General features: G+C 44.0%; 1 protein-coding gene across 1 annotated transcript in view; it reads right to left on the bottom strand.

Annotated features, from left to right (window-relative positions):
- Nucleotides 1–24,438, bottom strand: part of LOC144248357 (3'-5' RNA helicase YTHDC2-like) — a 71,438-nt gene that overhangs the window by 25,039 nt on the left and 21,961 nt on the right. Inside the window, exons 25-31 of the mRNA XM_077790442.1 lie at nucleotides 23,374–23,663; nucleotides 22,797–22,974; nucleotides 20,337–20,399; nucleotides 19,732–19,744; nucleotides 18,704–18,798; nucleotides 4,634–4,765; nucleotides 3,064–3,208 (exon numbers count right to left, since the gene is read on the bottom strand). Coding sequence (XP_077646568.1) covers nucleotides 3,064–3,208; nucleotides 4,634–4,765; nucleotides 18,704–18,798; nucleotides 19,732–19,744; nucleotides 20,337–20,399; nucleotides 22,797–22,974; nucleotides 23,374–23,663 — 916 coding nt within the window. The remainder of the gene's footprint in view (nucleotides 1–3,063; nucleotides 3,209–4,633; nucleotides 4,766–18,703; nucleotides 18,799–19,731; nucleotides 19,745–20,336; nucleotides 20,400–22,796; nucleotides 22,975–23,373; nucleotides 23,664–24,438) is intronic.

Raw genomic sequence — 24,438 nt, 5'->3', positions numbered from 1 at the left:
ATAGCCTCCTTTCTCCTTGTATCCACAACAACCTCTTTGAAGGAGAAATTATCAACTTTGTTAGCAATGGGATTCTAAGGCACTCTGACGAGAATAAAATGGACTAACCCAACAGAACTCTATTTGATGCACTCTATGTATTTGATAGTCCTTTCTGGCTCCTATCGGCATGCAACTGTGCCTCTGCACAAAGGAGCTTTTGGCTCTTTAAAGCCCTGAAATGGAAAAGTAGGAAACAGCCAGCAAGGCCTTTGCTATTGCTGCAGCAGACACGGAAAACTCCAACTGGATCAGAATCCCATCCAGTGCATAAAAAGTGCAGGAAACTTTGTGCAGAAGCATCTGCGCTTGTTGAAAAGAGAGAAAACAAGCATGGCTTCACCTCCTAGCAAAGCAACAAACCACAAGTCACAAGTGTCCCCTCCTGTGGCGGCTAAAACACTTGGGAGGCAGTGAGGGCATGTTTGGCAGGAAAGCAGCCCTGGTGGTGAGCACTGTCCCATATGGATCTATGGAAGTGTGCCTGAAGGTCCGCCAGGAGGTTCCTGTTCTCCAGGCTGAAACTCCCTCAGCACCTCCTCCTTGGCCTTGCGCTCCACAGCCTTCCCCAGCTCCCGTGTCCTTCCCTGCACACGCTCCAGCCCCTCAAGGACTTTCTGCTTCACAGGGGCCCACAAGTGGACACAGCACTCCCAGCTCTGGCCGCAGCGCTGCCCAGCCCAGGGGGACGGTCACTGCCCTGCTCCTGCTGCCCCACTGCTGCTGACACAGGCCACGATGCCCTCGGCCTTCTTGGCTACCTGACCAGGTGCTGGGCCACGTTCCACTGCTCTTGACTGGTACACCTGGGTCCTTTGGGCCCACGCAAGTGCCCAACAACAAGGTTGCCTGTTTGACTTCAAGCACAGCATCCCCAGTTCAGAGACGTACTGCCTCTTCTCAGCAACACAAGACAGCAGTCAAGGACTTGCAGCTTCACCCCCACCCTAGGCCCTAATGCCAGTTCCAAAGCTGCAGGCTTCATTGCAAAAGGCATCCACAGGAAATTGCTGCTTCTGCTTTTTGCCGCACAAAAAGCCTTCCCAAAGAGTCACTTGGTTTCTTGGGCCACTCCCAACAGGAATGGCATCCCACAGATTCCTGGCCAACACAATCATCTCCTTGCAGCATAGAAAAAGTCAAAAGAGACTGTTCAAGTGAAGAACTATTCCAGAAAACTGAGGAACATTTCCACAAGCCAAAGACACCTTTCCACAAAGGGAAAACAAACACACCAAGCCCTTTCACCAGCAGCACTACATCCTGTGCCTTTGGCCACAGCAATGCAGAAACCCAGAGACAGAACTTCCCCGAGCTGAGCAGCCAGAAGCTCAGCCAGAACCCCCAGCTCTTCAGTGCCTCAAGGTGACAAGTCGATGGCCAATTTGTAGCTGGAGGTCACTGCCTGTGGGAAATCGCTGGCTCCTGGCAGGACTCCAGCACTCAGCATCCTCAGGCAGCAACAGCAAGAGCTGGCTGGTCAGAAACTTGCAACTCTGCCTTGCACTAAAGACAGCACCACCCACAACTGGCACTTACTGACTCCGAACTGTCAGGCTCTGGTGTGACTCCTGATGGAGCCTCGTGGTCATACTGCTCAATTTGCTCGTCTTTGGCTTCTTCTTCAGGAGGAGAGGGAGCCAGGGCTGACACTGCTGCTGTCTCTGTCATCTGTAGCAAGACAGAAGCATGTGGGATATGCTGTTGCCTATCATGTATAACCTCCTTTCTTCTCACATATACCTCCGTATCGCCCAAGGACAAATAATAAAATTTTAGAGCAAAAGGATTCTAAGCTACACCGATCAAATTAAAATGGGCCAATTCAATATAATTGTATATGGGTATGAAGCTGATATTCCTCCATGGCAACCATCTGCAAGCAATGTTGTCTCTGTAAGACCAAGCTTTTAGCTCCTGAAAGATCTGAAATGGAAAAGTAAGAAAGAGACAGCTATGCCTTTGCTATAGCTGCAGCAGACATGGAAACCTGCAACTGGATCAGAATATCATCCATTGCTGGAAAAGGGCAGGAAACGTTGTGCAGAAGCATCTTTGTTTGTTGGAAAATGAGAAAATCAACAGGGCTATTCCTGTACTAAGCAAGCAAAACAAAAATGCAACCAATAACAAGAAGGGAGTGTTACTGATGCCAGTGTCAAAAGCACTGGGATGCAGTGAGGGAATGTTTGGCAGGGAAACAGCCCTGGTGGTGAGCACAGTCATGTATGGAACCATGGAAGTGTGCCTGAAGGTCCCTCATGAGCCTCCCGTTGTCCAGTCTGAAACTCCCTCACCACCTCCTCTTTGGCCTTGTGCTCCACACCCTTCCCCAGCTCCCGTGTCCTTCCCTGCACACGCTCCAGCCCCTCAAGGACTTTCTGCTTCACAGGGGCCCACAAGTGGACACAGCACTCCCAGCTCTGGCCGCAGCGCTGCCCAGCCCAGGGGGACGGTCACTGCCCTGCTCCTGCTGCCCCACTGCTGCTGACACAGGCCACAATGCCCTCAACCTTCTTGGCTACCTGACCAGGCGCTGGCCCACCTTCAGCTGCTCTTGACCGGCACCCCTGGGTCCTTTTGGCCCACAGAGGTACCCAGCCAAAAAGTTGCCCGTTTGATTTCAAATACAGCATCTCCGGTTCAGAGACGTCCCGCCTCTTCTCAGCAACACAAGACAGCCGTCAAGGACTTGCAGCTTCATCCCCACCCTAGGCCCTAATGCCAGCTCCAAAGCTGCGGCTTCATTGCAAAAGGCATCCACAGGAAATTGCTGCTTCTGCTTTTTTGCCGCACAAGAAGCCTTCCCAAAGAGGCACTTGGTTTCTTTGGCCATACCCGACAAGAATGGCACCCCACAGGTTCCTGGACAACACAATCATCTCCTTGAAGCTTAGCAAAAGTCAAAAGAGACTGTACAAGTGAAGAACTATTCCAGAAAACTGAAGAACACTTCCACAAGCCAAACACACATTTCCACAAAGGGAACACAAACAAATCAAACCCTGCCACTTGCAGCATTACGTCCTGTGAATTTGGCCACAGCAATGCAGAAACCCAGAGACAGAACTTCCCTGAGCTGAGCAGCCAGAAGCTCAGCCAGAAGCCCCAGCTCTTTGGTGCCTAAGGGCGACAGATCAAAGGCCAATTTGTAGCTGGAGGTCACTGCCTGCAGGAAATCGCTGGCTCCCGGCAGGACTGCAGCACTCAGCATCCTCAGGCAGCAACAGCAAGAGCTGGCTGGTCAGAAACTTGCAGCTCTGCCTTGCACTAAAGACAGCGCCACCCACAACTGGCACTTACTGGCTCGGAAGAATCAGGCTTTGGTGTGACCTTTGATGGAGCCTCGTGGTCATACTGCACAATTTGCTCCTCTTTGGCTTCTTCTTCAGGAGGAGAGGGAGCCAGGGCTGACACTGCTGCTGTCTCTGTCATCTGTAGCAAGACAGAAGCATGAAGGACAGACCATTACCCCTCATTTATAACTTCGTTGCTCCTCACATATACCACCATTTCTCCCAAGGAAAACTGGGTAACTCTAATTGCAATGGGATTCTAACGCACTCTCATGGTATTTACATTGGCTAATAATTCAGTAATGCAAATTGCTCTGAAATAAATATTCCACCCTCCTTACTGTCATGTAGCAATGATCTCTTTGTAACTGATTTTTTAATACTTGAAAGCTCTGAAATGCAACAGGAAAACTTGCTTCTCTGCCTTGCACTAAAGACAGCACCACCCACAACTGGCACTTACTGGCTCAGAAGATTCAGGCTCTGCTGTGACCCCTGAGGAAGATTCATGGTCATACTGTTCAATTTGCCCCTCTTTATCTTCTCCAGGAGCAGAGGGAACTGGGGCAGACACTGATGCTGGTTTTGTGGTCTGGGGCAAGAGAGAAGCATGTGGGAGAAGCCATTACCTATCACGTATAACCTCCTTCCTTCTCACATCTACGACCATATCTTCCAAGGAAAAATCATAAACTTCCAGAGTAAAAGATTCTAAGCCACACAGATCAAATTAAAACAGGCCAATTCAACAGAACTGCATATGGATATGTAGCCGATATTCCTCCCTGGCTGCCATCAGCAAGCAGCATTGTCTCTGCAATGCAGAGCTTTTATCTTTTGAAAGGTCTGAAATGGAAAAGTAGGAAAAAGACAGCTACGCCTTTGCTATTGCTGCTGCAGACATGGAAACCTACAACTGGATCTGAATCTCATCCAGTGCTGGAAAAGAGCAGGAAACATTGTGCAGAAGCATCTTTGCTTGTTGGAAAATGAGAAAATCAACAGGACGTTTCTTCTACTAAACCACCAAAATAAAAACTCAACCAACAACCAGCAGGGAGTGTCACTGATGACACTGTCTAAAGCACTGGGATGCAGTGAGGGAATATTTGGTAGGGGAAAAGCCCTTGTAGTGAGCTGAGGGCCAATTTCTAGCTGTCACTGCCTAAAGGAAATGGCTACGTCCTGCAGGACTGCAGCTCTCGGCATCCTCCGCTAGCAACAGCAAGAGCTGGCTGCTCAGAAAATTGCAGCTCTGCCTTGCACTAAAGACAGCACCACCCACAACTGGCACTTACTGGCTCAGAAATGTCAGGCTCCGATGTGACCCCTGATGGAGCCTCGTGGTCATTCTCGTCAATTTGCTGCTCTTTGGCTTCTTCTTCAGGAGGAGAGGGAGCCGAGGCAGAGACCACTGTTCCTTCGTCCATCTGTGGCAAGAGAGAAGCATGATGGACAGCCATTACCTATCATTTATAGCCTCCTTTCTCCTTGTATCCACAACTACCTCGTCGAAGGAGAAATTATCTACTTTGTTAGCATTGGGATTCTAAATCACTCCAACCAGATTAAAATAAGCTAACTCATCCGAACTCTATTTGATGTACTCTATGTATTTGATAGTCCTTTCTGGCTGCTATCAGCAAGCAACTGTGCCTCTGCACAAAGAAGCTTTTGGCTCTTTAAAGCCCTGAAATGGAGAAGTAGGAAATAGCCAGCAAGGCCTTTGCTATTGCTGCAGCAGACATGGAAAACTCAAACTGAATCAGAATGCCATCCTGTGCGTGAAAAGGGCAGGAAAGGTTGTGCGGAAGCATCCGTGCTTGTTGGAAAGAGAGACAATGGGACAGGGCTTCACCTCCTACCAAACCAACAAACCAACGGTAGAAAATGTCCCCTCCTCAGGTGGCTAAAACACTTGGAGGCAGTGAGGGCATGTTTGGCAGGGAAACAGCCCTGGTGGTGAGCACTGTCCCATATGGATCTATGGAAGTGTGCCTGAAGGTCCCCCAGGAGGTTCCCGTTCTCCAGGCTGAAACTCCCTCAGCACCTCCTCCTTGGCCTTGTGCTCCACAGCCTTCCCCAGCTCCCGTGTCCTTCCCTGCACACGCTCCAGCCCCTCAAGGACTTTCTGCTTCACAGGGGCCCACAAGTGGACACAGCACTCCCAGCTCTGGCCGCAGCGCTGCCCAGCCCAGGGGGACGGTCACTGCCCTGCTCCTGCTGCCCCACTGCTGCTGACACAGGCCACGATGCCCTCGGCCTTCTTGGCTACCTGGCCACACCCTGGCTCTTGTTCCACTGCTCTTGACCAGCAACCCTGCATCCTTTGGGCCCATGCAGCTCCCCCACCACAAAGTTGCCTGTTTGACTTCAAATACAGCATCCCCATTTCAGAGACATCTTGCTCTCTTCTCAGCAACACAAGACAGCAGTCAAGGACTTCCAGCTTCACCTCCACCTCCAGGCTGCAATGCACTTTCCCAAGCTGCACACTACCTCTAAAAATGCAACCACAGAACCTTGCTCCTTATGCTTTTTGCCTCACAACAGGGCTTCACAACTACACACTTTGTTTCTTTGGCCACAGGTCTTGTCCCCCACAGATTCATGGACAACACACTCGTCTCCTTCCATCTTATCAAAAGTCACAAGAAAGCTGGGCCACACACTTCGTAGAACTGAATAAATACTCAAGTAAGCTGAAGAGCAATTTCACCAGCCAAACACATGTTTCCACAAGGAGAAAGCAAACAAAGCAAACAAACCAAGCTCCAGCACTGCCATGTGTGCCCTTGGCAACAGGACTTCAGAAACCAAGAGACAGAGCTTCACTGAGCCGAGCAGACAGATGCTCACCCTGAGGCAACAGGCTTTGGTGCCTCAACATGACAGCTCCAAGGCCAATTTCTGCCTGGTGGTCACTGCCTGCAGGAAATCGATGCATCCTGGCAGGACTCCAGCACTCAGCATCCTCAGGCAGCAACAGCAAGAGCTGGCTGGTCAGAAACTTGCAGCTCTGCCTTGCACTAAAGACAGCACAGCACCACCCACAACTGGCACTTACTGGCTCAGAAGATTCAGTCTCTGCTGTGACCCCTGATGGAGCCTCGTGGTCAAACTCCTCCATTTCCTCCTCTTTGGCTTCTTCTACAGGAGCAGAGGGAGGCGGGGCAGACACTGCTGTTCCTTCGTCCATCTGTGGCAAGAGAGAAGCATGAGGGGCAGGCCATTACCTATCATTTATAACTTTGTTTCTCCTCACATCTACCACCATATCATCCAAGGAAAATTGTGAAACTTTGATTACAATGGGATTCTAAGGCACTCTCATGGTATTGAAATTGTTTAATCCGACTGTAAATCAAATTACTTGGATTTAAATATTCTACCCTGCCTACTATCAGGTAGGAATGAATCTATTTGTATAACTGACTCTTTAAATCTTGAAACCTCTGAAATGCAAACGCGAAATTTGCATCTCTTCCTTGCACTAAAGCCAGCACCACTCACAACTGGCACTTACTGGCTCTGAAGATTCAGGCTCTGCTGTGATCACTGATGGAGCCTCACGCTCATACTCCTCAATTTGCTGCTCCTCTTTGTCTTCTTCACCAGGAGGAGAGGGAGCTGGGGCAGACACTGCTCTTCCCGCTGTCATCTGTGGCAAGAAGGAATTATTAGGGACAGGCCTTTACCTATCATTTATAACTGTCTATATTCTCACATCTACCACCATTTCTTCCAAGGAAAATTGGGAAACTTTAATTGCAATTGGATTCCAATGCACTCTCGTGGTTTTAAGATTGGCTAATCCACCTGTAATGCAAAGTGCTCTGAAATAAATATTCCACGTTCCCTACTATCAGGTAGAAATGATCTCTTTGTAACTGACTTTTTAATTCTTGAAAGCTCTGAAATGCAAAAGGAAAACTTGCTGCTCTGTGTTACACTATAGATAGCACCACCCAGAACTTACAGAAGTGTCTGGCTCTGCTGTGACCACTGCTGAAGCCTCGCGGTCATGCTGTTCAATTTGCTCCTCTTTGGCTTCTTCTCCAGGAGCAGAGGGAGCCGGGGCAGACACTACTGTTGCCTCTGTCAGCTGTAGCAAGAGAGAGCCATGAGGGATGAACCGTTACCTATCATTTATAAGAACCTTTCTTCTCACATATAACACTAAATCTTTCAAGGAATATTAAGAAATTTTGATTGCAATGGGATTCATGGTATTAAAATTGGCGGATCCATCTGTAATGCAAATTGCTCTGATTTAAATATTCCACACTGCCTACTATCAGGTAGCAATGATCTACTTGTGTAACTGATCTTTTAAATCTTGAAAGCTCTGAAATGCAAAAGAAAAACTTGCAGCTCCTCCTTGCACTAAAGACAGCACCACCCACAACTGGCACTTACTGGCTCAGAAGATTCAGGCTCTGCTCTGACCACTGATGGAGACTCACGGTCATACTGCTCAATTTGCTCCCCTTCATCTACTCCAGGAGCAGAGGGAGCTGGGGCAGACACCGATGGTGGTTTTGTGCTCTGGGACAAGAGAGAAGCATGTGCGACAAGCTATTACCTATCTCGTATAACCTCCTTCCTTCTCACATCTACGACCATACCTTCCAAGGAGAAATCATAAAATTCCAGAGTAAAAGGATAGTAAAAGGATTCTAAGCCACACAGATCAAATTAAACCAGGCCAATTCAACAGAACTGCATATGGATATGTAGCTGATATTCCTCCCTGGCTGCTATCAGCAAGCAACGTTGTCTCTGCAATGCAGAGTTTTAGCTTTTGAAAGGTCTGAAATGGAAAAGTAGGAAAAAGACAGCTACGCCTTTGCTATTGCTGCTGCAGACATGGAAACCTACAACTGGATCTGAATCTCATCCAGTGCTGGAAAAGAGCAGGAAACATTGTGCAGAAGCATCTTTGCTTGTTGGAAAATGAGAAAATCAACAGGAATTTTCCTCTACTAAACCAGCAAAACAAAAATGCAACCAACAACAAGCAGGGAGTGTTACTGATACCAGCGTCTAAAGCACTGGGATGCAGTGAAAGCGTTTGGCAGGGGAACAGCCCTGGTGGTGAGCACGGTCAGGTATGGATCTATGGAAGTGTGCCTGAAGGTCCCTCATGAGCCTCCCATTGTCCAGGCTGAAACTCCCTCAGCACCTCCTCCTTGGCCTTGTGCTCCACACCCTTCCCCAGCTCCCGTGTCCTTCTCTGCACACGCTCCAGCCCCTCCTGGTATTTCTGCTTCAGATGGGCCCAAAAGTGTTTACGTATATAAAAAGGTAAAAATCTTTCTAAAGTGTAAGATGGCTTTAGAATGTACACATAATTTTGAGAAATGTTGGGAAATTTTAAAATAATAAGCAAAATCAGGATCACAAAATCAGGATCTAAATCATTAAGGAAAATTTAAACATTTAGAAAGCTGAGACTGTGAGTTGCTATAGTACCAAACTACTAATGAACCAAGCTGAGACTTCTTTCAGCAGAAAGATCAGAACTGTGTCTAGAAACCAAGACAGATTTCTCTCAGAGCTCAGTTGCTACAACAATAACCTGCCTAGTTCAGAATATGATGTCGCAACATCTGATTAGAAAAAAAATAGGGTTATATCTTTTGGAAAAAAAGAGATTTTAAGTGTTTAAATGAACAGATTTTCACCATGCCAGTCGCTTATGAGAGGGATAATAGTAGGCCAATGTATTAATCACTCTCGCTATATAACTGTTGTTGTTTGACACGGAAAAGGAATTTTCTCGGCAGGAAGAGGTCAATTTGGATATTGACCAATTGAAGGTGGACACGCCTCTGAGAACACAGAGGGGTTAAAAGCAGAATTCCCAGGAGAACTGGCTCTCTTTGGTTCCGGTCAGAGTGCAGTGCAGGACTCTGCCCTGCCCGGCCGTGGCTGGGTGGGGAGGGGAAGGCCCATGGCCTGGCTGAGGTGGGCCCAGGGGTGGAGGGACTGGAACTGGGCTGGCCCCTGCAGATGGAAGGGTGGAGAAATCTGGGATGTCTCCATTCCCCCCAGTCTCTCTCTCAAGAGAGACAGAGAAAGAGACAGCGGTGGTTTTATCAGCATCAGCAGTACGCCGCAGGAAAGGAGAAGAGCAAGGGGGCCGCAAGGTGCCCAGCTGCCTGTGGGAGCCGGAGCCTGGGCATCGAGCCAGCCCTGGGAGTCGGGACTTTTAACCCTTCCTTGAGAAATGAAAGCTTGCTGAAATTTCACTCCTCCTCGGTTTGAAAGAGAGCAAGAGAGACAGCTTGGACCCTGGGATGTTAGAAGGAGAAATTCGAGGTGGGAGGAGATGAGGAGTGGTTTTTTTGGCTGGACTTTTCCTTGTTGGCCATAGACTGAACCGATATTTCTCTTCCAAGAGAGACTGTATTTTTGGAGGATGCCAGTGAGCCAAGGGACCGGCTTCAGCTGGGAAAAGACAGAAGTGGAGCGAACAGAGAAGAGTTAGGGGGTTTGTGGTGGTGTTCCCTGTCCTCAAAGAAGGAGAAGAAGATCTCTGTTCTTGGACCCTCGGCCCCAGGGGAAAATGGGGGGGGACTGTGGTCCCAAAAAATGAAAAACGGAATTGTTGTTTTTCCCCCTCTTGGCAGGCATCCTTGAAAGGAAAAATCCTAAAAGCACTCTGTCCATCCATGCATTGGTGGTGAGAGCACAGTGCATGGAAAGGAGAAGGGTCACCATGGCAAACTTCTTCTCCGGGCGGTGCCATGTGTGACATGGAAACACAGGATGTGGCAGTGTGTTTATTGGGGGGTCTGTGGCACAGAGGAGACGCCTGTCCCCCTTGATGGACTGAGTATCGATTGCCTGCAGGGTGAAGCCTGATTGGGTTTGATTTGTAAACGCAAATGATGATTGCAAAAAAATTATTTCTACAACCCAAACAGCCTCCAACTGTTACTCAAATGCTTTCAAGTTACAGTAAAATTAGCACTCCACAGTATCTTGCTACAGTACAAGCTAAAGCCTTTAGAGAACAAATTACTAAATCTCATGATTCACTAAAGAACAAAGTTTAAAAAGCAGTTGAAGAACAAATAAAACTTTTTTAAAAAAACTCTTGCTGCTGTTCAATGAAATTCTACTGAAAAGTCGTGCTTCAGATGTGAGAAGCCTAGTCATGTGATAAAGACTTACCCTGATCCAATAATAAAATCTGAAGAATACATTCTGCTAGTCCTCAATATCAAAAAGGGAAACATTATGCAAGAAATTGTCATTCTAAATTTGATATAGATAGTAATCGCCTACCATTAAACTCCAAGCAAAGCGCGACCCATCACGCGGTGAAACAAGCAATAGCAACCCAGAATCCAGGGAATTTTGCCCCCTTAGCCTTAACTAGGAGACCTCAAAGCCAAACACAAGATCTACCTTTACCACCAGTACCACAAAATGTTCCTTCTTATTACCTCCAAGGACAAAACTGGAGTTAGCAAACTCAAAATTAACATGGTTTTAAAAAAATTTCTGTTATGAATGTATACCTACAGGTCTGATTAAGAAATCACAACAAAGACAAGAATTTTTAATTATTATAGGTTAAGACAACAATACAAGTCTTGGACTGTTAATTTTTCCAGTTATCATTTCAGTAAACTACAATGAAGAGCTAATAGCTTTAGCTCTTCCCCTCAAAGCCCCAACAGTAATTCAACCTAAGACGCCTCTTGCTTTTACAATGGCTTTACCTATAGACATACTCAAACAAAATGTATCTCAACAAAATGCTTTGTTAACCAATCAAACGGTGTCCCAAGGTGATCCAAGATGTGATTTCTAGTCCAATGCTAGATGTCTTCTAAGTAGAACATACTTAGAAGTATGTTTTAAACCAACAAGAACTGACTTGTGGCCTAACTCATCGTGGTAGAACAATTTATGTTACAGGCATACCAGATACGGTGCAGGTGTCTCTGTATTTCTCTCCTGTTTTAGCCCAGTAGCTAACACTTAATATCACCTATGAGAACACTCACAAGGATCAGAGGAACTACTGTTTGTTTACAAAGTGAATCCATGATTACTATTACAAGTCCTGAAAGGAAGATAGCTGCTGTACGTGCCTTTCTATCAAGAATTCCTAGAAACTGGCCTCTCGTCATCATCGCTAGAAAAGACTGTTTCTTCAACATGCCTCTTCATCCTGAAGATGGCCCAAGATTTGCCTGCTCAGTTCCAGTCATCAATCAAAGAAAGCCAATGCAAAGATATCACTAGGAATCTTTACCAATGAAGGGATGAAGACTTCTCTAACAATTTAACAATATTTTGTCACACAAGTACTGTGCCCAACTTGACAGAAGCATCCACAATCCACGATTCTACACTACATAGATGATCTACTCCTTGCAGCACCAACATAGACAAAGATGAAACAAACTCGTGACAGTGCTGTCACTGAAATCCAAAAGACTGAACTAGAATTTCTACATCTAAGATACAAGAAATCCCACTCTTAAAATATCTAAGATAAAAGATAACAAAACAATTTCACCACAAAAGATACAACTTCAAGTCAACATCAACACTTTGCAAGATTTACTTTGCAAGATTATGCTCCCAAGAAACCTTTCTTCCTGACTGCTTTGAGACAGAAGCTACAACTTTATAGCCTCATTTTTCAATGAGCTCCATCTGAGAAAGATCCATTACTAATAGTAGAATAAATTTTTCTTCCCTACAAGTCTCCAAAGACAATTTCTACAACCCTAGAGATAATAGCACAAATTGTAATTAAGGCCAAAGCAAGAATATTAACCTTAACAGGAAAAGATTTTACAGTTCTATATTTACCTTTAAATAAAGATTATTTCGATTAGGCATGACAAAATTCAGATGATTTACAAAATGCATTCTTAAATTTTTCAAGTGTTTGTGCTATTCATTATCCAAGTCACAAATTACTACAAACAAAATTGAGTTTCAAAAAAAAAAGCCCTTGCTAATGAAGGGCCTTTAAGTAAGACAACGCTCTTCGTCAAGAAAAACACATAAATCAGTAATTTAAATCAAACAACAAAAAATTAGAAATCAAATATTCAAGTAGTCAAAAGTTCTCCTCAAGTAGTTAAACTAGCTGCTGTTGTTAAAGCTTTTCAGCTATTTTCAAAGCCTTTCAATTTAATTACACATTCTACCTCTGTTACTAATGTAGGTAAAAATATAGTTTTAAAAGATACTAGTAATAATAATTTATATTGTTAGCTTTCATATCTTCATAAAAAATTACAACACAGAACTAACCTGTATTATATTTCTCATATTAAAACCCAGTCATCTTTACCAAGATGTTTAGCAAAAAGAAATACAAGAACAAAAAAACTGACCATAGTTATCTCAAACACATTAGCAAACATTTTTGAGCACGCAAAATTGAGTCATACCTTTTCCATCAATATACACAAGCACTTGTACAGACATTTCGTATCTCTAAATCCCAAGCTAAATCTGTCATTAACAGTTACCCTGATTGTCAGCTTGTGCAAACCCCTGTTTCTACAAGAACTGTTCATCCACAAAGTTTATAAAGTCTACAATTATAACAAACATCACTAAATACCCTTCTTTGGTGAGATTTAAAAATATTCATGTTGCAGTAGATTCACTATCAAGTACAGTTTTTACCTCTATCCACACAAGAGAACAAGTAATCGTACCTATCAACATTTTTTACAAACATTTACTTCATTAAGTGTACCACAATAGACCCACATATCTATCTCAAAAAGTAACAGCATTCTTAATAAATTAAAATGTTCATCACTCCTTCTGTATTCCCCACTCCCCCACAAATCAAACAACTGTTAAAAAGTCACATCACACATTAAAACACATTTAGATCAACAGAAGAGGGGAGCAGAAGTAATACCACAGATAAAATTGAGTAAAGCTTTATATGTTTCTAATTCTTTAAACAGTTCTTTTGCAGAACCAGATCCACCAATTCTTAAGCATTTTACAAATAACACACAAACAAAACTAAAAAAAAAAATCCTCCTGTTTTAATTAAGACCATAAACAAGACAACTTAAAAGTCCTTTCCAATTAATAACTTAAAGCAAAGAGTATACTTGTATTTCTACAAGCACTAGAAAAGCAAAGTGAATTCCAATAAAGAACGTCAAACCATACAACACACCAAAACACACTAACAAACCCAAATACAAAAGAAAAATTACAAATAATTCACAAAACCTCACCAAAAACAATTAAAGTCAGTCACAAATTTAACTTTTAAATTGAAACCTTAAAAAAGTCAAAATTTATCAGAACCTAATACAAGATACTAAACCTAACTTTACCCAACATTAAGAATGGTTTAACTTAGAATTATAGAGCTTAAAACAAACAAAAACAAAAGTACCTTCATATAAAAAGTTTGTAACTTTTTTCCTACATGAATAAATATATGCAGTAGTAAAGCTATGTAACACAAAATAATAAGTGACGAGTCAAAAGCAGTTCATTTAAAAAAAGAGAGGGGGAATTGTAGGAATATATAAAAGGTAAAAAACTTTAGAAAGCGCAAAAAGGACCCAGAAAGTAGACATAAAGCTGAAGAAGGCTGGGAAATTTCAAAACCTTCTCATGGGAAGCTAGGAAAATATATTTATATTTATCATAAGGAGCAAGAAAGAACAAGAACTTAGTGATAGTTTGAGATGTCAAAAGTCCTAGATATATGCTTTGCAAAAATAGAAATTCAATCTTACATAATGAATTACCCTATACTGTTTGAGGTTCATAGAAGTCCTTCTGTTAATGTTAAACCCACATGGGTCCTGTTCTTATTGAGTAGGGTATAATGACTCTGCACCTTTTCTTTTATGTTATTGGTTCAAAGCATAAGTAGAAAAACGCTTTGCATAAACTGCCATCTTGCCTTTGATCTAGATTTGCATGGATGTTCGTTTCTCTGTGTCTCTGGCTATTTGCTTGTATGATACAGACATAATAAATGCCAAGTCTGCAACCAGTCCGGGTCCCATCCTGTTTTGTGAGATGCAGACCGACCGGGCAGAAAGTGGACACAGCACTCCCAGCTCTGGCCGCAGCGCTGCCCAGCCCAGGGGGACGGTCACTGCCCTGCTCCTGCTGCCCCACTGCTGCTGACACAGGCCACGATGCCCTCGGCCTTCTTGGCTACCTGGCCAGGCGCTGGCCACCTTCAGCTGCTCTTGACCAGCACCCCGGGCTCCTTTAGCCCACACAGGTACCCAGCCACAAAATTGCCCATTTGACTGCAAATACCGCATTAAATTGTCCTTCTACTTCTACAACCACATCTTCTAAGGAAGTATCATGAAGTTTGATAGGGATAGGAATCTAAGTTGCTGTGACTTCATTAAAATGGGCTTATTCAACTCTGCAGGAAGTTGCTCTCTCTTAAGTATTCATCCCTGTCTGGTGTCATCAAGAAATGTTCTCTCTGCAAAACTGAGTTTGTAGGTCTTCAAGGCTCTGAGTTGGAAATTAGGAAAGATCCAGCTATGCCTTTTTATTTGTTGTGGAATGCCTGAAAATGGATTTTCTTTCAGCCTGCATGCCTGGCCCTCTACAGCCTACTGGTTCTGGCTAAGCACACAGCTTACTCTGCAATTGCCAAACAGCACAAACCTGAAATGTTCCTTTCTCACTCACCTTAGGACCAGCACCACTGAATGCATGCTTCAGGTGACCTGTAGTGGGCAAGGGAAAATGAACCAGACGTTGTGAGAAAATTTCCTGGGCTGGTGAAACCCACAGAACAAGCACCACAAACAGAGAGTTTTCCCTTTCACAACATCCCTCCAGCAGACACATTTCATTCACACAACCAGCAAGAGATCCAGATAATATTCTTGGGCATGCCTACCCTTTGGCCTGTTTAGCCATTAAATGAATACAAACATGATGAAGAAAATGCAAATTGTTCTCTAACACTCAATGCTCCTTTTCTACCAAACACATAACACCTCTTTTTAAAATCCTCTCCTTCCGGTACCTTCTTTTTTTTTAAATCAGATGCATGCACAACTTCCCATTAACTTGCTGGAAACAGTTGCCCAGAAAAGCTTCCCCAAAATTCCACTATGATGTGGCAGGCTCTATTGTGACACAGCACAGCAGCAGCTCCAGGGTCCAGGAGCAGACACTCCCTGCTTTGGAGTTTGCTCTTCCTTGCAAAGAAAATCACTATTTAACACTCAGTCAAGGGTCAAGTTAGACAGTCAAATCCTTTCATGACAAAATGTAGAAAGACAGAAGAAGCTTTCCCTGAATTCTGGGAACAACTGCAAAGTTTTTAGAAGGCCTTCCAAGAAGGTCTCCAGTTTACATTTTCAAAGCTGTCTTGCTTGTCCCAGCAAACTGAGGAAATGACAGACTCCGCTGCCTCAGACTTTCCCATGGAGGAAACAGAACCCTGCAGGTCCCCTTGCAAATGCTGCCCCTGTGGCTGCAGAAATCCCCTTGTAGCTGAACTCCTTGACAGGAGCTTTACCAAACCAGTGGCACCCTGGTGCTCTTTCTGTTTCAGGCACTAAGAAAGGGCTGGAAGACATACAAAAGCCAGGTTCAGGTACACCCAGGGAAAACATCTACTTACGTGCCAGGTTAGTGAGGTAATAGCCAGAATAACAAACACCATAAACGGCAATAGCTGCAGCAGCAACTTTCTCAATCATTGTAAAATCAAGGCTCTTGCCAGTGGGCAGCTCCCACTGACAAAAGCCTCAAGCAGGAGGATGCTCCTGCCCTGAGCGAGCCCTAGGGCTGCTCTGACACTGAGGCCTTCCGTGCACCCAGACAACCTTCTGCTGTCACCATGACCACATGGCAACCATGCCCTGACATCACAATGCAAGCACTCTATATTGGTCTGTGAATTTAGGCAGAGCAATAACCAACCTTCTGTACAGCAAAAGCAAAATAGCCGGGGAAGGTCTCCTCTGTCACAAAGCAGCACAAATTCACTTTGTGGCCAAACCCTGTTGTTCAAGGGATCCAAGAGTAACTCCAAGAGTGCACCAAGCACCTACAGCCTGTGCCCCAACTGAGCACTCAGATGGTAACCTAGCAAAGGAAACCAGACCAAGAAAATGGCCCAAAGCATTGCACATCTGAGAAACAACCCTCACTTTTAAAAATTTAATGGTTTATTATATCTTAACAAAGGACTGAATAAGGAAAACTTGCAGCACTGGGAGTCTCTATGACCATTACATAGATCAGCTCAGCTATAAAATGGATGCTCTGCCTTTTATACCCTTGATCCCGCCAAAGTTTTGTCAAAGTTTTGCCATCCACTGCTGGAGATTCCTTTCTTACATCTTGACTGGAGGTCAGGTGTTGTTATGCCACACCTCCTGGTCACAAGCCGGCCCTCCCCAAAAGCCCTGACTACCAAGGCCATTGCAAGGGGGAGGGGAAACAGGACTATGGGAGGATATATTACAATAACATCACTATACATTTTTACATCCACATAGTATCTACCCCCTAATTGTGAGAGCCAACTGTTACATGACTCATCTATAACATACAGAGCCAGGAGAGAAGGCACTGTTGGCATAACAGCTGAAACAATTCCTAACAAATCTCCCACATATCTGCACATTTATTGGATATGCCCAAGGCTCCTGAGGATGTACATCTCTGATTTTATTGCCCTTTGGAAGCAGTCAAACTGGCAGTGTCTGCCTGCCAGCAGGAGCTGCTCTGAGCTGGGAACACGCCTGGTGGTGCTGATTTCCAGAGGCTTCTGTGTCCAGGAGAAGATAAGGAAGGAGCAGATTGAAAGGTGCTGGCGCTGCTGCTGCTCTGTGCCAGAGAGCCCCGGCTGGGCAGGGCACGGCGCTGCAGGCTCTTTCTCCTGCCAGAGCTGGGCACACCTGGGAACAAGGCATGGCAACTTGTGGGGACACCAAGGGCTTTGTGGGGGCTGCATTGCTCGGCACACACCCAGGCCACCTGTGGCACAGAGTTCTGGTGCATAAAAAGATAAAGCAGAGAGAAATAGCTGGGAAAGGTTTCATTTTGACCTTTCTTACCTGCTCAACAGAAGTGGCAAAATGAAAGTTACAGAGCAGGGCCTGATCCCTTCTCCTGCAGGAGGGGCCCTGTACTGGCTCCTGCCCAGGGCTGGTGCCCATGTGCTAACATTCAGCCGAGTGGGAGCAGAGCTCCTGGGGCTCTACAGGGATACACCAAGCCCAGCCCAGTTACCTGGTACACATGCAAAGCTTCAGAAAAAGATTAGAGTGGAAAAATGTAACTGTCATGATCACTGTATTTTACTATGTTTACATGCTGTATAGGACCGCAGTTTTATGTATTTGTGGTATTTTCACACATTTTAATCTCAGAAATACTGTCAGATACACTTTGATTCCTAATGGAAAGTCTTAAACTATTAATTTAGCTTATAAAATGAAGTTACTGACATTAAATTATACGTACTTTGTAGTGTAGAAGAACACAGTAATAGTGTGAGTAATTATGATTGCTTAAGCACAATTGGCTTGGGTCTGTACAGGAATGTGAAATTTTGCAAGAAGAGAATATTTTCACTAGGTTTTGTAAAATATTTGAGAAACACTTCTTGTTTGAAATAATATGTTTCTAACAACCTCTTACGTAGGAGTTTGAGGAAGGTTCTTACTTTTGAGAGCAGTACAATTTTACATTTTAAGAATAATGTAAGCAGCTGATGAACTTTAGAATTATTGCAGACCACATTTAGTCTTTCAGAAAGTATTAGTGATATATATCTGATTCAATGCATCTTTTAGCCAGGTTTTGTCGGTGTAGGAAAGCCTGGTTGTAAAGCTCCCATTGTTCCCATTACAGCATTTATGTGCTGTAAATCATGTAAAAGTCTCCATTTTCCTGATTTCTTTTTTATTACAAAAATAGGGGTATTCCAGGGGCTGAATGATTCTTCAGTATGACCCACTTGCAATTGTTCTGTGACTAATTCTTGCAGGGCAGTAAGCGTTTCAGTAGTAAGGGGCCACTGATCAACGCAGACAGGTTTATCTGTTAACCATGTCAAGGCTACAACTGGACATTCACCACCCTGCATCACAGTGGCTCCTATTAAAAATCCATAGCAATTCTGTAATAATAGTAATTAAAAATCACAGTAATTCTGAGGGTCTGATGTTAGCTTGTTGGCCATCAGGATGTTCCACATTAATTACAATGGCTGACAAGCCACCTGTTGTAGAACCACCCAACCCCATCAGTCCAAAACTTGCACGAGTGAGAGGCCACGATTGAGGCCAACACAGTCACGAGAGTATTGTAACATCTGCTCCAGTGTCAATCAAACCTGTTACCGATACGGTCCCTGGATGATATCCACTGGCTGTGAGGATGCATGTCTTTTCTGGATGGTTCTCCGTTACTTTCTCAGTCCGGAACACTTGAGGTACTTACCGTATTGGGAACAAAACTCACAGAGGCTACAAGCTGAGTGATGCAAGTTCCTTTCTGAATAGTAATAGGGCACTCATCAATTCATATCATAGCATGACTCTGTCCTAAAAAATCAACAAGTCCTAAGTGCACATGAATACATTTAAGTGTAGTACTTGATACCCCTGTCAGAAATGCACTCAATCCACATCCTATTGGGCCATAGGTGTCATGGGGCACTTTGCAGATTTGTCAAAATAGTTACTGTGTCAGTGGTGGGTACATCAATCCCTGTGGACCCACTTGTTGCTCCTGAATACTGTTTGCAAATGGGTAGCTTTGCAGTGCCGGGAAGGCCCATAATTGCTGTTAATGGTCGTCAGGTTATTTGTGTCCCCACACACCCCTTTGTGTTCTTCTTCCCATTCCCCTGCAACAGCTGACCATTTGCATGATACTTACTCTTACACAGTGCCCAAATTTAGCACAATGATTGCACATAACATTGCTGCTTGCATTTGACTTAGATGTTATTTTCTGGGTATTACACTGTGCCTTTACATGCCCTTGCTGTCCACAATTACAGCATTTCGGTGGTGGTCTTAGAACTGCAGCAAGAGCTGCCTATTTATGCTCTACTGAACCAACTTTTGAGCAAGCAGTAACCATTTCAGACAATGTGGGCTCCCCAGGTAAGGTGTCAATAATCGTTCTGCAGTCTGGGTTTGCACTTTCTTTCACCAATTGTATACACAATCTATGTCACAAAGGTTCATTATCTACCTGTTTTTCAATAGCTGCAGCAAGCTGTTCCACAAACTGCAAAAATGGTTCTCTCATCCCTTGTTGTATCGTAACATATCTCTGTTTTGGAGCTGCCATTTCCATTGTTTTAATTAAAGCACTCATGCCTATTTGCTGAGCTTGTGTCAAAATTGAAGGATCTCACCTTGCCTGTAAATCTGGGTTAGCAAAAGGCCCAGTGCCCAATAAGGCATCAACACCCACAGCATGACGAGTCGTGTTGAGGCAGCTGCATATTTGTTAAAGCTGTGTGCTCAGCCACTCACCTCCAAGTTTCTTGAAACACACCATACTGTACTGGTTGGAATAAAACTGTAGCAAGATGCATGATGTCATAAGGTACAAGTATACTGCATTAATTACATGTATTAATTGCATTACCTCTGAGGAATTAATACCAAACTGAGCCACTTTCAATTGGAGATCTTGCACAACCTTCCAGGCAAAGACATGATGACTGTCATCCTGCCCTGTTCCAGGAACTGCTTTAAAAACTGGAAAAGCCATAGGATTATCACAGGCAACACTTGCCTTAATTCTCTCCTCCTGAGCTACTTTTGGGGCACCAAATCTTTCTATTAGGTCCCAATTTTTTTATTCAGCTGCTTTCTTCCTAACAAATTCCCAAAACTTCTGAGACTGTCATGGAAGCACAGTTACTTGACACGGAGGCAAAGTCCATGGGGCAGTAGGGCTAGATTTATTAGAAGCTGAACTGCCAACAGTTCCCTGCCCCAACTCAGGCGTTACTGCGGGTGACTCTTCACTTGATTTCCTGTCACTGTCCAGCAGTGGAGGATACGACCTTGCAAACTGTTCATGCAGCTCAGAGGGGGGCAGGGGGCAAATGGCTGGGCTAGAGTGGAGGGGTGTAGGTCTTAGATTCAAAGAAAAACCATAAATTTCTAACCAGGTAGAAGCTTGAGAAAGTGTTGAGAAAGAATGTAAATAAGTTCTTTATCTCTCTTGTTGTTAACATTGTTTATAATTAGGTTTTACTACTGTATGTCATCCACTGCACAGCAATAGGGTGTGATGTTTTCACTTCAGAACCAATAGAGTTGGTCTGCACAAAGCTCTGTATAAAAGAGCGATGTATTTTGAAATAAATCAGTTATAGTCTCAGCCTTCTGAACAAAGTCTATTCATTCCCATCCTGCCTCAACAGCATCAGAGGGGAGCAGGGGGCAGACAGCTGGGTTTGTCTTTCTGCTAAAGACATTTCAGCTAACTGGTGCAGTGGTGCAGTGTATAGAGGCAGCGCTGAAAGCTGCTGTGCAGGTGTGAGATAAAGAGGCTTAGGAGTCTGAGAAGGAGATACTTTGGCAGTCTGCCTGGAAGCCTTAGCAGTGTTCCCAAAAGTTTCAGCATCCAGCCCAGAAGCTCTGGCAACTTTCCTGGAAGCTTTGCTAGCCTGCCTGGTAACTTCCATGGGCACCTGCACCTTCTTCAAGGATGTATTCAACAAGTTCCCCATCAGAGGCCCCATCTGACTCATCCCTCCCATCAGAGTCCTTTATCAACCCCAAATCTTCATCCACGTTGTACTCTGCTTGTTCCCGCTGTTTTCCATTCCTTTAATGCCTCAAAAGGCGATCTCCAAGTATCAACTAGATTGACAATAGTTTTATTTCCTGCTCAGATGACTTTCCACAGCTTGTCCCTGACTTTTTTCCAACTTTTAACACTAAATGCTGTGTCAGGATCAGTGGCAAAATCCTATGATCTAGCCCACAGCAATATACTACAAAGGGCATAGTCTGAAGTAGTAATTCCCTTATTTCTTAACAAAGCTTTCTATGTAGCCAAAAGAGTCTCTTCCTCTTTAGATTTATCTCCCATTATCACTAGTTGGTGCCCCACCTGCTTCCAGGTGTCTTGATAGGAGAAAATCAGGTCAGGACTTGCCTGTGGCTTCCACCCGCCACTCTCAGCTGCACCAGCGCCGCCTCCCCCGCTACTCCCCAGCGGGTCAGGGCTGCCAGTCGCTGGGACCCCGCGTGGCTCCAGACCGACCACGCTGCTCAGGCTGCTGCTCCACGCGGTGGGCACCAGCTGTCACTGGTATATACACTGCATCGTGAGGCGGTCGCCACACAAAGCACAGACCACAGGCGGTCTCAGATGGCAACTCTTTATTACCGAACATGGCTGACCTTTTATAAACTTTCTAGTTGTTTATACTTCTTCTACCCCAACTATGGGCCACAAAAAATCAACATAACACCACTGGTGAACAGTAACATGACTTTAGTTAACTTTCCAAAAATGCTTTATCTGGCTGCAGTTCTCTCCTTATCTTTCTCCAGTTCTTCTCTTCTCTCAGCCTCCTTGGTAGCAGCCTTGGAGAGAGCTCTTGATCAGCTTCTTGCCTCTCAGCTTCTTTTCGCTCCTTCAGCTAACAGGCCTGCTGTTAGCCCCTTCCACAGTAATTCATCCATGAGGGGCAGGAAACAAGTAGAGCAGAATAGGATTAAAAAGCCTAGTGATTAATTAGAATTGGTTAAAGTCTGACAGACCTTGAGATGACACCAAAATTAATCATCCTAGAGTGTAGCCTACAGCACACTACTCGCATTTCTATATTCAGGAAACATGTTTTCTTCCTTTTACGCTATCTTAATTTAAAAGCTGAAAGATTCAAGAGGAATTACTACATCCTCCAATGAGTCCATGAAGTTTCCTCTGAATGATCTCCTTATTATTACTGCAGTCTACTATTCAAGTATACAGGGACAACTGTCACAGTAATCTCATTAAAAATGTGTGCTTTGTTAAAATAACCATCACAAAAATCAGTCCTAGTAAGGCAGGTAAGACCGAATCAGTATTGATATTGAAAATCTATTATGGATGCAGAGAAAGGCAAAATCCAAAAACTTCAGAAGTGTACATATAATATACTCATTTAGTTGAAAAAAACTTATACATGTTTATTAGAACAAGTTTGGGGTTTTTTTTAAATCTCATTTTTTCTACTTTGGATAGCTTTACCTCAGCAGTCCACAAATTATTTTTGCTGTATTAAACTAGTGAAACAAGGATATTTAGTCTAGATTTTTAAATTCCAGAAGAAAGTATTATGCAGTGTTACAAATGAAAAGCTCCGTTAGGTTCCTAATTTAACAGTAAAATACCTAACCGCAGAATGGTATCAGCAAGAAATTCTATTACTTTGGAAGAGCAGGGTGGTATGTTAGAGAACTCTACCTTTCCAGACACTGGAGAAGAAGGAGTAGCACAGGGGCTGGAATAGCTACTGCTGTCTGCAGGCTTCACTGAGGACTGAGCTGATCTATCATCTGAGGATTGTCTGGAGAGCAAAATGTCTTTTTCTTTGTACTTCTTTGGCTGGTGGAGTGCAGGAGAAGTAGATTTCACTGAAGCCCTACAGAGGACATACCTTGAGTTTCACAAGCAGTCACTGAACAATTTACATCGACCTGTCAGCCTACTGCATGACCACATGTATTACAGCAACTACAAAATCTATTAAAGCCTAACTAAAAACTCATACTGACCCTTCATTGCTTTTTAATGCTACTGTTAAACTTCTTCTGCTACTTCTCAAACATCACAATTCATGGACAATATTCCTGACTGCTCTCTCAAACAGCAGCCCCAGGTATGAAATACTTCTCTTTGGGATTACAATGCAGCATACAACAGTAGAACACCTTCCCACTGTACTTCCGCTGTTTCCACCTCCTATTACTAGCAGAAACTTTAGTGATACTTGTATACATAAACTGCAACCTACAGTAAGGAGAAGACCTCAGCATCTTACTTTTCAGCATGAGAGGAGTCAGACAATTCTGTTTCTGTTGAGCTTTTTCTGCTGCTGGTTGACTTCCATGTAGGTGCCAAAGGAAGTTCTTCACAAGTCAAAGGCCTTGGTCTCTGGCCAATTCCTGAAGGCTGCTGCAGACCTGCAGACTGTTCTTCAGCACTCAGAACAGCTGTAATTGCTCTTACAGTTGTTTCATCAACCTGAGACCGCAGCTTAGAAGGAGCTCGCATACGACGCAGAAACAAGCTGTGCCACTTCTGCCTGAGTTGCAGCAGCATACCAGCAGCCTGTAATAAATTCCAATCCTGTTAAATACGGATGAAAATTAGATCACACAGGCAAGAGAACCCTGTCTTTTCCCTATCAGGCAGCACCTGGCATTCTAATATAAACAGGGCCCACAATTAAAGGCAAGACTAAGGTCTTGGGGAAGGGGAATAATCCATATTTAAACTAAGATGTTAATTTGCTTTCTTTTCCTTGGGTACAAGGTCATTTTGGAAACATTTCATTTAGCTCTGTACTAAACTTAGCTTTGTATTGTAATTCCACAGACTTTTTTTTTTTTTCCTTCTTTTCTTTCAAGAAAACCCAGTTTTTTCATGCTTTATGCCCTTCCTTGCAAGTCAGTCTCTACTCATGTACTCTTCAGTCACAGTTGATGGAAAAGAGTTCTAAGTGATATTTTTCTTACATAGACACCTGGTCAAATGTAATGACTAAATTCAGACGACTATTGTCTAATTCTGCTACCAAAAATGCTTCCATTACAATAAATTTTAAAAAAATCACTCTTCTGGACGTGACTAGGAGAGAGAGTATTATTATTAGAGTTGGTAAAGTTGTGTGTTTCATGACCCATAAACTGCCTCCTACCACAGCCACAGCTCCTCAATGACATAAAGACTTCTATTTCAGAGAGGATTTGAAATTTATCCTTCCAAAATCTGACAGCAACTTTCTCTCAGCAACTTCAGCTTCAAGTGCTCCTTTTTTGATCCGATTTTGGTTATCCTCTCAGAGAAAGAAGAACACAATATGCCAATGTGACTGTTCTCTCAG

Source organism: Lonchura striata, chromosome Z (genome assembly GCF_046129695.1).
Source record: "Lonchura striata isolate bLonStr1 chromosome Z, bLonStr1.mat, whole genome shotgun sequence".
NCBI classification, from domain to species: Eukaryota; Metazoa; Chordata; class Aves; order Passeriformes; family Estrildidae; genus Lonchura; species Lonchura striata.
This window is presented reverse-complemented; position numbering and strand designations above follow the sequence as displayed.